The sequence below is a fragment of the Lichenostomus cassidix genome, chromosome 7, assembly GCF_008360975.1.
Source record: "Lichenostomus cassidix isolate B80296 chromosome 7, HeHo_3.0, whole genome shotgun sequence".
Taxonomy (NCBI): domain Eukaryota; kingdom Metazoa; phylum Chordata; class Aves; order Passeriformes; family Meliphagidae; genus Lichenostomus; species Lichenostomus cassidix.
Window position 1 is genome coordinate 22493779 of NC_139488.1, and position 12812 is coordinate 22506590.

The 12812-nt window shown below is 59.9% G+C and overlaps 1 protein-coding gene across 3 annotated transcripts; it reads left to right on the top strand.

The window, feature by feature from the left end:
- Positions 1 to 5954: 5954 nt before the first annotated feature.
- Positions 5955 to 10964, top strand: CRYBA2 (crystallin beta A2). 3 transcript variants are annotated; one of them, XM_085066759.1, is made up of 5 exons: positions 5956 to 7929; positions 8514 to 8690; positions 9114 to 9255; positions 10310 to 10452; positions 10728 to 10964. In XM_085066759.1, exons 2-5 carry the CDS (start codon positions 8530 to 8532, stop codon positions 10873 to 10875), a joined length of 594 nt encoding a protein of 197 aa, XP_084922885.1. In that variant the 5' UTR covers positions 5956 to 7929; positions 8514 to 8529; the 3' UTR covers positions 10876 to 10964. The 3 variants fall into 3 exon arrangements, with proteins under 3 accessions (XP_084922884.1, XP_084922885.1, XP_084922886.1); XM_085066760.1 differs by having other exon boundaries at positions 8517 to 8690; XM_085066758.1 differs by having other exon boundaries at positions 5955 to 8690.
- Positions 10965 to 12812: the final 1848 nt, after the last annotated feature.

The window sequence follows — 12812 nt, forward strand, 5'->3', positions numbered from 1 at the left end:
TGTCCTGTCCCATCTGTCTCCACCCAGCAGCCAGAGCAGACATTCAGAGCCTGGGGCAGCTCCCAGCACCATGGAAGCTGCAGGGAGTCACAGAGAGCCAGGAGATGGGACAGCAGTGGGCAGCTTTTCTCCCACCTCAGGATATTGTTTTGGACTGGAAAAATCCCTCACCTCCCCACTGTCTATGCCTTGCTTTGCCTGTAATTTCTCTGTCAGCCCTGTGCTGCTTCTGCCCTGCCCTCAGCCACTGGCACTTCAGCTGTGCAGGATCCAGTTCTGGTCCCATCGTACTCAGAGGGGTCCCGAGTTTACAGGCAGATCCTCAACCCATCCTCAGCCTCTCTGCAAACACCAAGAAGGCTCAGCCCATCTATCCAGTGTGGATGGCAGAGAGGTTGGAGGTGAAGGGGCTCAGGAGTGTATTAAGACACAAGATGTTTCCTTCTGCTTTCCCTCACCCCTATCCAGCCATGCACAGGAAAAAGCTCAGCAGCCCTTGTCCTGGAGCAAGAGATTCCTGTTCCCTCCTCGGGGTGCTCCTTCAAGAGATGGAGATGAGGCACCTCTTAGGCTCCCTGTTTGCACAGATGCTTGGGAAGTTTCCAACAGGTGCTGTAGAAAGGGACCAAAATCACAGAGCATCTCCGGGATTGCTGTGCTCTCTGCATCCCTACAGAGCTAAGTGTGCATCCTAGCCTGGGAACAGCCGCAGATGGTGCAGTGATTGGCCATCATTGTGGTCACGGGCCCCTTGGGGCCATGTCTCCAGGTTTTGTGTCTCCTGCCACCAACCCTGGCAAAGTTGAAAAGCTGAGAAAGCACAACACATCCCCCAATACGCACAACCCTCTCCAGCTGCCCTGCTCAGGCTGGGATCAAACAGAACATGATTAATAAGTCTGAGCAAAGCCAGACCCTGCTCTCCATGTGCTCCAGTTGCTGCACGTGTGAGCCTGTGGGGGCAGAGCCTGGTGGAGATGGTATCTGGCAGAGCAAGGCTGTGAAGATGTTGCCACGCTGCCTCCGCTTTCCCTTGGATGCTCCAGCACTTCTGGGCTGTCTTATGCCCTAGCTTAATTGCCCCCTTGCCATCTTCCCATCTCCCCTGCTCTCCCTGCCCCAGCTCTGCCAGCCCCGTGGCACTGGGAAATCGTGACACCGTTCAAAGATGGGATGGTACATTGTCCTGAGGGCTGTGTTGGCTGGGGAATGGCTCCCTGGCAGGGTTGGCACCCAAGGATGAGCTGCTCCTCAGGCTAGGCAGAGTCAGGGACGTTAAACACCCATGTCTACATGTCAGAGCCAGTGCTGGTACCAAGGTCTATGCCAGGCTGGCAAGGGATGAGGCACAGTGGGGTACTGTTGTCTGTGCTGGGCGGTGCTGTTCCCTGAACCCCAGACCCTGCATGGCATGGCTTTGGGGACCCTGGGACCAGGGCTGGGGATTTCCATGGCACAGTTCTGCACCAGGAGTATTTGCATGGAGAGGGCAGGGTGTAGGAGGAGCACCGGGGAGATGCAAGAACCCAGGTTTGCATTTGCACATAGGTGTAGTTGCACAGAGGTGTGTATGTGCATGCATGCCTGTGTATTTGCAAAGGTGTTTTAATGTGTGTGCCCTCCCTGGCAGGCAGGGCAGAGCTGGTGCATCCCATGCCTGTGTGTGCATGTGTGTGTTCTGCCGAGCTGAACGGGTGGTGCTGGCCATGCCCCCGCTGTGCTCACTGCCCTGTTTCCTGGTGTGCGTGCATCGGGTGAAGGTGTGGGTGTGAGCAGAGGTGTGCACTGTTGCTGGCAGCCTGAGGGGTGCCGCATGTCCTGCCCAGCCCGGATGGGGTGTGCCATCCTGGGGCAGGCACTGCTTTGTTTCAGGATGTGGCAGAAGCAGCTGGTTGTCCTCAGCACTCCAGTGCCCTGGAGAGGACCAGCCCACAGGGCTGTGTGGGCACCCCAAGGGCTGAGAACCAGGGTGGTGTGAGCACCCCTAGACCTCAACTGTCCCCCACTCAGCCTGTTTGGCACACCTCTGCTATGCCTGGAGGAGGTGCCCAGGCAGAGCAGGAGCTCCCTGCCCCTGAAAGTCAGTCTGTCCCAGCACTGCTATGGGTACCCAGACAGTTTGCACAAGGAGACAGGCTGCTTGTGTCCCTGGGGATGGGCTCATGTGGGAGGTCAGGGTGTTGCACCCCTAGTTGTCTCCAGTGCCTCAATCTGCTCCTGGCCATGGCTAGACCTGGGGCAATGAGCACAGGGACTGTCCTCGCTCTGTGCTGGGGTACTGCAGTCCTCTTGCCTGGCTGTAGCTTCAGATACTGTCACCATGCAATGGGTCCATCACACACCTGAAGACATCCCATCCAGCTGAAGACAACAAGGAGAGGCAATCTTAAGTCTGCTTGGGCTCTAGGACAAATTTATCACCCTTTGTTGGACAGTGTGGAAGGGAGAGGTGGGTCCCAGGCATGGATCTGTGTTCTGCTCCAGTGAAACTACAGGCAGTTCTGCCCACCCCAGCCCATTCCTGGTTGTGGGGAGCATCAGGCACAGCATAGGTACAGCCTGGCATCCTCCTTGCTGCACCCACAGACCACTATGGTGAGGGGACATGTTTGACAATTGCCCCAAAAAATTACTTTAAACCCACATGAGTGAAAGGGACAAGGGAGAGCCCTGCTGGAGGACTCAAGATGTTGGGGGGAATACCCAGAGTTTGCACTAGTCCTGCATCTTGGAGCACATGCTCCCACAGGGCCTCCAGGGAAGGGGTGAGCGATGGGGCTCCTCTCTCCCAGACCAGATGGTGGCTCTGGGAATTGCGTGGGCAGCCTGCCCAGGGGATAGACACTGAGCAGGTTGCCAGGGCCGCTGCTTGTGGCCCAGCTATTGCCGGCTTTGGGAGCCCTGAGGCAGGATGTTCTGTTCTTGCAGCAGCACCTGGCTCAGCCCCCGCCTGTGCTGATTCTCAGAGCTGCTGGAGGAGGGGATCTGCCACTGCCAACCTTCTCATCTGCCTCCTGCACGAGCATCACCCAGGCTTTGGGTGCCTGCCACTACAGGTGTGGCCAACAGGGGAGCAGGAGCACTGGGGTGGAGTGGGACCGTGGCCAGGTGCCAGCTGAGCTGGCATCCCCTGGTTCTGAGGCTGCCAGGGGCTGCCAGCCTTAATCTTGCACTCTGCACCTCCATGACAACACCCTAGGTGCTATAGGTAAAGCTGGGATCTGGAAAGCTGTGCTCACCCTGTGGTGTCCCTCCAAATATGATACAATGTACTGAAGGAGATGCATCAGCAGCTGCATCCAGGCCAGGCTGGGGGTGGGATATACTCCCCTGTCTCCATCACTGCTCCCCTGGGACTGGTCTGCACTGGGAACTCTGTGAGGACCAGCAGGTTTCTCCAGGACACTGAAGCTATGGGATGCCCCAGAGGCGCCAGGCTGAGGCCACCTGTGGTAACAAACAGGAGGTCATGGTGGCTGGTACCAGCAGGCTCCCTTTCAGGTTAGGATCTGGACCAGAGGACCAGATACTGGCTCCTCTGCCCCAGTGCCTGGCATCCTCATCTAGGTAGGGCATGACAGAGGGGACACCTCAGGCTGAAAGGGACATGCCACCCTGGGGTCCCTTTTGGAGCAGCCTGGCTTGGTTTTGTGTTGCTATCCATTCCCTGCCAGGGCTGGGCCAACCCAGGGAGGCTGCAGTTGCCACCTGCTCACACCCAGGCTGTAATCCACAGGCAGGAGGTGAGCAGCTGGTGGAGCCTCCCTGACCTTCAGGTGGGATTAGTCCCCATGGGAACAGTGGGGAGCAGGCAGGTGAGGCCACATTTCCCCTGGCAGTTCCTGGGGACTGAGCAAGGCTGGCAGAGTTGGGGACTGAGCACACCCCCATGCTGGGGGCAGCCAGAGTCAGATCATGGATGGGTGGCACAGGGTGAGCCTGTGTCCCTGGGAGTATCCTTGTCTTGATGGGTGGTTGCAGGTGCAACTCTGGAGCTGTGGGTGCCACAGGGCAGGGTGGGCACCCGCAGTCCCACAAACAGGGGGCGAGCAGCGTACCTGGGGTGGCCAGGGTGCCAGTGGGGGCAGCAGGTGGGAAGGTCTGAAGAGCAGGCTCCTGTGGGAGTACTGGTGGCTGGCTGAGGGCTACAGGTGCTTGTGGAGGGCTGAGGCTGGGGTGAAGGCTGCTGTGTTGAGAACCATCTCAGCCAGCTGTTTGCAAGACCCAGCTGTGTGGGTACCCCTTGCATTGTGTCTCACTTGCTGTGCCCTCCACCACATCCCTGCCCTTCCCTAGCTATTGGTGACAGTACCCTGAGACCAGTCGACATCTTAGTCCCCAGCGGGCTCCTCTCCCACTCATCCTCTGGACTCATCCTGCGCCGGGTGCAGCAGGAGCTGCAGCTGGTATGTGCCAAGCCCTGCCTGGGGGGAACCCAGTGCCTGGGACCTCTCCAGGCATGGAACAGCTGGCAGCCCACGGTGTGCGTGTGTGCCTGTGTGGCAGCTAATCCCAGCAACATCTGCCAGGCTCTTTGCGATCCCAGGAGTTTCCGGCTGCAGGGATGGGGTGGCTGGGTGCACAGGGGACACGTGCGTGTGGGGCGGCTGGCGTGTGCCAGGGCTCCCTGTGCAAGGCAGTGCCTGTGTGGGGAGGCTTCTGTGGCGGGTGTGTGCCTGTACACGTGTGTCTTGTGTGGCCAGCAAAGCTTCAGGAGGGCACAAGTGGCACTGGGGATCCCAACAACCCCCTTGGCTCTGGGATCCAGGGATCCAGGAGGTAGAAGTAGGGATTTTGTCTGGGATTAACCAGTCCTGGTGTGGCTATGTTCAGAGCAGCCCCAAAGCACAGATGACTGGGGAGAGAAGGAGGATGTTTGCATCCCTGTCAAAGAGGGTGATTTCCCAGGGAAATGAGGCTGGGGGAGAAAGGGGAGGAAAAAGCAAGCAGTGGGGCTGTGTGGGGGCAATGACACACCACCCCTGATATAATCAGCCAGACCCTGCAAATAAAAGCCACCTGTTTTGGCCCTGGCAGCAGGAAGCCATCCCCAGAACAAACAGAGCACCAGGCAACTGGGAGAAAGACAAACAGGGGCCGGCACCGGCTCCATCTGCTCCTGTTCGGCCCAGCCCCCAGACCTTCAGCCCCCTGGAGTGGTGGTCCAGCCCCCAGCAGGGCTGGGGAGAAGGAGAGCGGCTAGAGAGCCTTGCAGGGTGTTACCAGGGCTCAGCCCATGGTGTCAGCCAGATGCAGGACTGCACACAGCTGTGCTGCCTTGCTCAGCTAGCCCAGATATTCATAACATCAGTGCGCACGGTTGTGTGTTGCCACACACACGGCATCAGCATCAGGATTACCGGGCACTACCTGCCTCACATCTCTCGGAGCAGCCTTTTAGCCTGCTCAGCTTCCCCAGCTGTGCACTCTCCTGGGACCAGTGCCTGCACAAGGCACAGGGCACAACCCCATGGTTGGCATGGTCTGGACTTGGCATGGGGCACTTGGGTGACCTTGTGCTCCCACCGTGCCCCTGGGCTGCCGGCTGCCATGCTGTGCCCAGTGGCACTGAGAAACATGATCTGTTTTGCTAGTGCAGGGAACAGGCTGAGCCGGGAGGGACGAGGGGCCCTTATTAAATTAGCCTATGCAGGAGGCCCTGGGTGAGTGCTAACCATCTCCCACAGCCAGTATTAGCAGCTGCCCTTGAGCAGAGTCACTGCCTGCCCCCGCACCAGCCTCCCTCTGCCCCTGTCCCCAGCTGGGCAGGTGTGGCTGGGGGCTGGCAGGTGACCTAGCCACGGGAATGCTGGCGTACGACAGAGACTGCCTGGAGATGGCCCAGGGAGGACAGGCTGCATCAGCATTCTGGGATGCAGTAGGGGAAGGCTCCTCATGAGTGACCCCACCGATCCACTGTCCCCTGATGTGGCTGTATAGATCCTGTAGCATACCATACAGTGCTTCACACACCCCATATGCACATGGCATAACAGCTTGCAGCATCCTACATATTCTCTGGTGCTTCACGTAGTGGGGCTCACAATACACCCCACAGTGTTCTGCCCCACAGTCCCCAACTGCCCCCATGCCTCAAGCACCCCAAGCTAACCAGTGCCCCACACCTCTGCTCACACAGCCCAGGCAAGGGGTGGCAGCAAGGTGGGGGGACCCTGCAGTGCACTAGCTCTGCATCCTGCCTCACCTTCCCCAAGGTGATTGCTTCCCTAAATACTGCCCAAACCTGCTTCCCAGCATTTTGAGAGATGTCTCCAGGCCACCGGACTGCACTGGGGTGCTCTTTCTTCTCCAGGGTGCATCCCTATCCTTCCCTCCATCTTCTGCTTCCCCAGAAGGTAGCAGCTCCCATAGCGTCTCCCCCTCCGTGCTAAGGCACTCCAGGCAACGCAAGCTGAGGGTCGCCTCCCCAGCGCCTGTCACCGGCCAAGGGCCACCAATGTCCCTGAGCTGGAGCCTGCTCCAACCGCTGCCAGGCTGCACCCTCTGCTGGGACCCGCAGGCATCGGCGCGGACTCGCACCGAGCCTCGGAGCCGTCGAGCAATAGGGAGGACGTGAAGAGGACCCCCGAGTCCTGCTCCCAGCCAGTCCTTGCTGTCACCCCTCAGTCCCCGATTCTTGCTGATGCCAGGCGTACTAACATCATCCCCAGCTGCCCATGCTGCATTCTCCATCACCAACAATGTCAGGGTCTCTTGTGATGCTGGCCCCTTGCCCAGGACCCCCAGCAAGGCTGGGGTTTTCCTGGGAAGGTTTGAGGTGCTATGGTCCAGCCCTTGCCCAGTGGCCAGCGTGGAACCTGCCCAGCTGAAGGTGGGGAGTGCCCAGCCTCACCACAGACTATACAGGGATGCTGCAGGAAACACTGCTTCCTAGAGACCCAGGATTTCACAGCTCAACAGGGCACTAGTCCTCCTTTCCAGCCGTGTTGGCCTCATCCATCCCAGGTCCTGGTGGCAGACACTGGGGATATGTGCATGGCATAGTGCAGTTCCAGGTAGGGCTGGTCCTGCTGTCCAGGTGTTGGACAGCTCTGTCCCAAAGCTGGTCCCCTCACGCTGAGTATGGTGTCCCTTGCCCGAGTGGGAGGTGAATGTGAGACCAGGGAGCTCTTTGTCAAGCGAGGGGACATGCCCAGGGCATTACAAGTGACGAGCATGTAACTGGAGACCATTAGTGCCCAGTCTGCAGCCAACACAGGAGCCCCCGCAGGGCATTGCACATCTCCCTGAGGAGGGATGGACCAAGCTGCGGTTGTACTGCCTCCTTCACCCCTCATTCTCCCTAACCTTCTCCCACCCCATACGCAGCCCTGCCTGTGCAGACTGAATCCCTGCCCTGACAGCTCAGGACATGCAACACAGAACCTGGCTGGAGAATGAACCCATGGTGGCAGAGTCCCAGGCAGAGGGGCAGAAGCAGCCCCGGATAAGCCCTGTGTTCCAGCGTGAGGACATCGGTGCCCCTCAGCTCCCAGATGGTAAATCCCCACTTCACCCTGGCACCTCCTTCCCACCAGCCTCAACCCTGGCAAAGGCTGCGGGTGCCCTGGGAAAGGCTGGTTCCCTAATCCCTGGGCCAAGCGGGGACATTGTCCGGGGGCAGAAAGGAAAACGGCGCGTCAGGCCCTTTGCCCATTGTGCTCTGAGCCCCTGCGCAAACACAGCCCAGCAGTTTCATTGTCAGCCTCGCGGGGCGCGGGGGGGCCGCTCTCGCCACACTGCCTAAGTGGAATGGACAGCCGGAGTCTGGGGTGGGTGAGCAGCCCGTTCCCCCCCATCCCCTGCCTGCTGACACAGCGCCCTGACCGCCTGCACCATCGGCACTTCAACGCCCGCCTATAAAGGGCGAGGGGAAAAGCCGGCGCCGGCACCGCCACCTTCGCCTCTGTGCCCTGCCCTGCCGACCAAGTAAGTACCAGGCTGTGAGCCCCCAAGACCCCACTGCACAGGCGCTGCCACGCTCCCTTCAGCCCCATACCAAGCCCCCCACCCAACGCACACCGTGGGGAAGGGCAAGTGGCGGGGTGCTGTGTGGCGCAGCAGGGGTGCCCTGTGCGGGCAGGAGGGACCCTGGCCGGAGGGATGGAAGAGCCGGGCTGCTCTGCCCCAGAACTACACCCGCACCTGCGTCCGAGCTGGGGTCACTGCCGCCTCCCGGCAGTGGGTACAGTGCCACTGCATCCAGACAACTTCTGGAGCCATCGCAGGGAGCTTGGGAGAAGAAAAATTGAGGCAGTCTTGGGTACACCACATGGAGAGATGGGGCATTTCAAATTTCCCCTGCAGCTTGGGGTTCACCAGACAGAGATTCCTCAGCACTGATGGAAGGGGAATGGGAAATGTCCCCATGCCAGCCTGGGAGGGCAAGGGGCTGGTGGCATGGGATGTGTGAGGGCAGCACCACCAGCATCCCAGGCTCGGTGGCAGGCAGAAGGTTGGCTGGGGGCTGATGGTGGGCACCTGCCCTGGGGTGATACGTGGGGCTCTGCCAGCAGCCGAGCGACCCGTATGACCAGCAGTGAAGCCATGGACACCCTGGGGCAGTACAAGATCACGGTGTGGGAGGAGGAGAACTTCCAGGGCAAGCGCTGCGAATTCCTCATGGAGTGTCCCAGCATCATGGAGCGCGGCTTCCGCAAGATCCGCTCCATCAAGGTGGAGTCTGGCCCGTAAGTGCCCCGCCAGCCCCGCGGCCCCTTGGCACACCCCACTCCAGCAAACCCACTGCTCCCAGGGGACTGTTGGCAGCTGCTAGGGAGCCAGAACACCCGAGTTCTTCCTTGGCTATGGCACAGCCTCATCATGCGACCTCCCCGCTTGTGCTTCTTGTGTGGTGCCTCAGTTTCCCCATCTGCTAATCAGGCAGACTCTGCCAAACCAAGGCACAGGGTGGAGGCAATGATGTGGCTCTGGGCAGAGGGCTCCCACTTTCAAAAGGGACATTTGCTGCTAGCAAGGACCCCAGCATCTGTTACAGACCCATAACCTGCCAGGATGTCTCTGTCCCCTGCACAGGAAGGAGAAGCTGACTGCTGGCTGACCCTGGGGACTGTGTCACACATCCCTGAGGGTTTTCCTCCTCTCCCCTCCAGCTGGGTAGGCTTCGAGTACCCTGAGTACCAGGGACAGCAGTTTATCCTGGAGAAGGGTGACTATCCCCGGTGGGAGGCCTGGAGTGGGAACAGTGGCTACCGGACCGAGCACCTCCTCTCCTTCCGGCCTATCAAATGCGCAGTGAGTTACTGGGACACCACGGAGGGGGGCTCAGGGCAGGCAGAGACTCTTCCAGGCAGTTCAGCACAGAGGGGATGAGGGACAGACAGAGGATGAGTTACATGGAGCATGGGATGGAGGGGTGAGGTGTACACAGAGGTACCTGTGAAGTGAAGGACTAGCTTCACCCACCTGCTCCCACCTCCCTGCAAAGACCCTGGGATACTTTTTAGGTCTAAAATGTAGCCTGAAACACAATTCCAGCTCCTTCTGCTTTGTGCTTTGGAGAGCCACCTCCCAGACTGGGTTCCCCAGTCCTTGTCTCCCAGCCCGGATTCCCAGGGATGGGGTGAACAGAGAGGAGCTGGCAGGACTGCAGGGATGCTCAGGGTGCAGTGTCCATCCCCCTCCCGCCCAGGGTACCTGAGCCGTGCCCAGGCAGACGCAGCTCTATCGCTCCATCTGCAGAGACACTGGTGCTCGCAGCAGCGGCACGTCTGCGCCTCCGAGCAGGGGGTCCCCCCCCAACTTTTAATAATCACCAGGCAGATATGTTCGGGCTTTAATAAAGGGGATGCGATAAGATCACTCCTTACTGGCAGGACTGCTCCTCGGTGCAGATAGATGCTTGTGGGGGCTGGGCATGGGGGACAGTGCTGCATCACTCAGTGTCCCAGCCATTAACCCCTCTGTGTCCAGTACCCAGAAAGGCCCCACAGAGCTGAAGGGACCTCTCTCAGCATCCTGCCTTGCCCTGAACCCTCCTGCAGCCTTGGGGAGTGTGATGATGCTGAGGGCAGCAGCCTGTGTGGGTGCAGAGGTTTTAGCCACTGTAACCCTCACTGACAGCTGTGCATTGGGACCACAGGGACATGAGAGCAGCATCCTCTGGGCAGCCCTGGGGTGTCCCAGTGAGGGGGTGCCAGGCTGAAGGACATCCCCATGCATTGCACCAGAGCTGGTCACGGTTCCAGTCCTCTCACAGTCTCTTGGTGTGTGTCACACTGATGCCACATCCCCAATCCCTGGGCAGGCCAACCCATTCCTGCTGACCCCCAGCTCTCTCCCTCTGCAGAACCACAATGACAGCAAAGTCATCCTCTACGAGGCGGAGAACTTCCAGGGGCACAAGTTTGAGCTGAGTGACGACTATCCCTCGCTGCAGGCCATGGGCTGGGGTAACAAGGAGGTGGCATCCATCAAAGTGAACGCCGGAGCGTGAGTGTGGCCACTGGGGCAGGGGCTGAGGGTGCCCAGAGCAGAGGTTTGGCAAACACCTTCCTCCCGCATAACCCCAGGACGGGGAAGAGGGACCCTCAAAATGGGATACCTTCCTGCGACATTTTCCATTCCTCTCCTCCCAGGACAAGCAGAGGGATGGCATGGGATGGGATGGGATGGGATGGGATGGGATGGGATGGGATGGGATGGGATGGGATGGGATGGGATGGGATGACTTGTCTTGGGTCTCTGAGCCAAGGGTCTGCCTGCAGGTGGGTGGCATACCAGTACCCAGGATACAGGGGCTACCAGTACGTGCTGGAGCGGGACAGACAGAACGGCGAGTTCAAGAAGTACAATGAATACAGCAGCCAGGCCCACACCAACCAGATCCAATCCATCCGCCGCGTCCAGCACTGAACAGGGGCAGGGCTGCATGCCCTGCAGCCTCCAGGCTGCTGTGCAATAGACCTCTATCCGGTAGCAAATAAAGGCATTTGTCAAAAAAAGGGTGCTCCTGCCTCTCTTCTGCTCCTCAGGGGGCTGCCATGCTGGGAGGATCCTCTGCGGGGTGGGAGATGGGGTTTCTCCTTCCCCAGGTGGTTTTGGGCCCATGGCGAGCTCCACCCTGGGCTGAGCTCTCTGCATCCCACCTCTGGTCCAGACACAAAGAGTAGAGGGCGTGCAGAATTCTTCCACTGCTGTGATACTCTGGCTAGGAAAATGGGGACTTACTGGGCAAAGAAAGGGCTGGAGGTGGGAGGGGGCATCCAGCAGAGTTGTGCCCTGGGTTCTCCTCCCAGTCCCAGGGAAGCTGATTGCTACAAAGTCTGTGAACTTAAGGTCCCCTTCCTCTGCAGCTCTCTGGAAGAGAGAAGGGGGGCCCTGCCTGATGTGGGCCTGGGAGGGAGGAAGAACATTCAAGTCATCTGGGGCAGGACGGGACACTGACAAAAACGGGGCAGCCACAGTTGTGTCAGGTTTGGGGCCACTGGCACAGAGAGCCTAGGGGAGGGCTTGGGTTGTGCAGGAGTCAGGGAAAGGAGGTCTTAGGCAAGGGTTCCACAGGTGTTAGGGGGCTTGGCTTGCTGCTCCCAGGTGTGTGTGTCCTCCCCCAGCCTTGCCACGCCAGCATATCCGTGCCAGTATCCGGCTCCGGGACACCGGCAGCCCCACCCAGCCTCCTCCTCCTCTTCCAGCACCCTTTCCCAGCCTCCTCCTCCTCCATCTAGCTCCAGCACCCTGAACCCTCCTGGGGTGCAGGTTACCCATCCCAAGGTGTTCCCTGCATCATCTTCCTTCTCCTTCTCCTCCCCATCACTTCCTTCTCCTCCCCTCCCCATCCTCCTCCTCCTCCGCCTCCTCCTCCTCCTCTCCCATCCTGCTCCGGCTCTCTGAAGCCCTCCTGGGACACAGACCTCCGGTCCCGGGGTGCTCCCCACACCCAGGACATGGATGTACGGTGGAACAATTCTGAGTGTCTCAGACACCTGGATTCCCGGATGCCCACCCGGCTAAAAGCATGCCTGGCTCTGAGATGGGGAGTGTCCCAGAAGGGTGCTGGGAGACTGGGCTGGGGGGTCAGGGTGTGCACACCTCGTACCCAGTAGTGTGTAGAGACCCCAGCCCTGGCGTGTGTGTCGGCATGTGCATGAGCATGTGCGTGTGAGCTGCACACGACTGTGAGCACAAGTGTATCCCTGCTTGCCCCCTCTCCCCTCCAACCCCAGTGCTGCCGTGCAGAACACCCAGCACCTGTGTGTCCCCATCCCGCGTAGCATCCTGGCTGCAGGGTGCCCCCCGAGCCCTCCCCTGTCCCGTCCGTGTCCCCACTGGCCCCACCCCCCCACGGCCCGACAGCCTCTCCCCCTGCACAAACACATTCCGGCACACCTGGCCAGGTGCAGCCAGCCCAGGGCCACGTCAGCTCGGCTCCGCTCCACAACGCCGGCTCACAGGTGAAACTTTCCTGGGTGCCTGCACACGGGGCTGTGATGGGGGGTAGGGGTGGGCTGTGGGGGTCATTGCAAAATCTGGGGTCCTAATAATTCCACCTGGGGTAGGGAAAGTGCTGGGGTGGGGGGCAGACTGCGTCTTGCAGCCAGAGGGACCTGCAGCTGCTTCCAGCTGGGTGTTCCACGTGTCCAGGCTCTGTCCCCAGCAGCCCCACAGACCTGGAACCTCATCTGCTAGATTCCCTGCAGACCCGAAGCCCAGTCCCTTGTTCCCCCACGGATGTGGGTCTGTTTCCTGGATTGCTCATGTACCCTGCCTCCCCCATCCTCTGGGTCTGCCCCAGCTTCCCCGTGTCCCAGCTCCCCCCATGAACCTGGGGTCACATCACTCAGGTCCCCAAA

Bases quoted from the DNA above. Each gene is read 5' to 3' on its own strand.
- CRYBA2 (XM_085066758.1), top strand. From the start codon at position 8,401: ATGGGATGTGTGAGGGCAGCACCACCAGCATCCCAGGCTCGGTGGCAG. The intron at 9,256-10,309 runs GTGAGTTACTGG...CTCCCTCTGCAG, and splicing joins TCCGGCCTATCAAATGCGCA to AACCACAATGACAGCAAAGT. The intron at 10,453-10,727 runs GTGAGTGTGGCC...GTCTGCCTGCAG, and splicing joins ATCAAAGTGAACGCCGGAGC to GTGGGTGGCATACCAGTACC.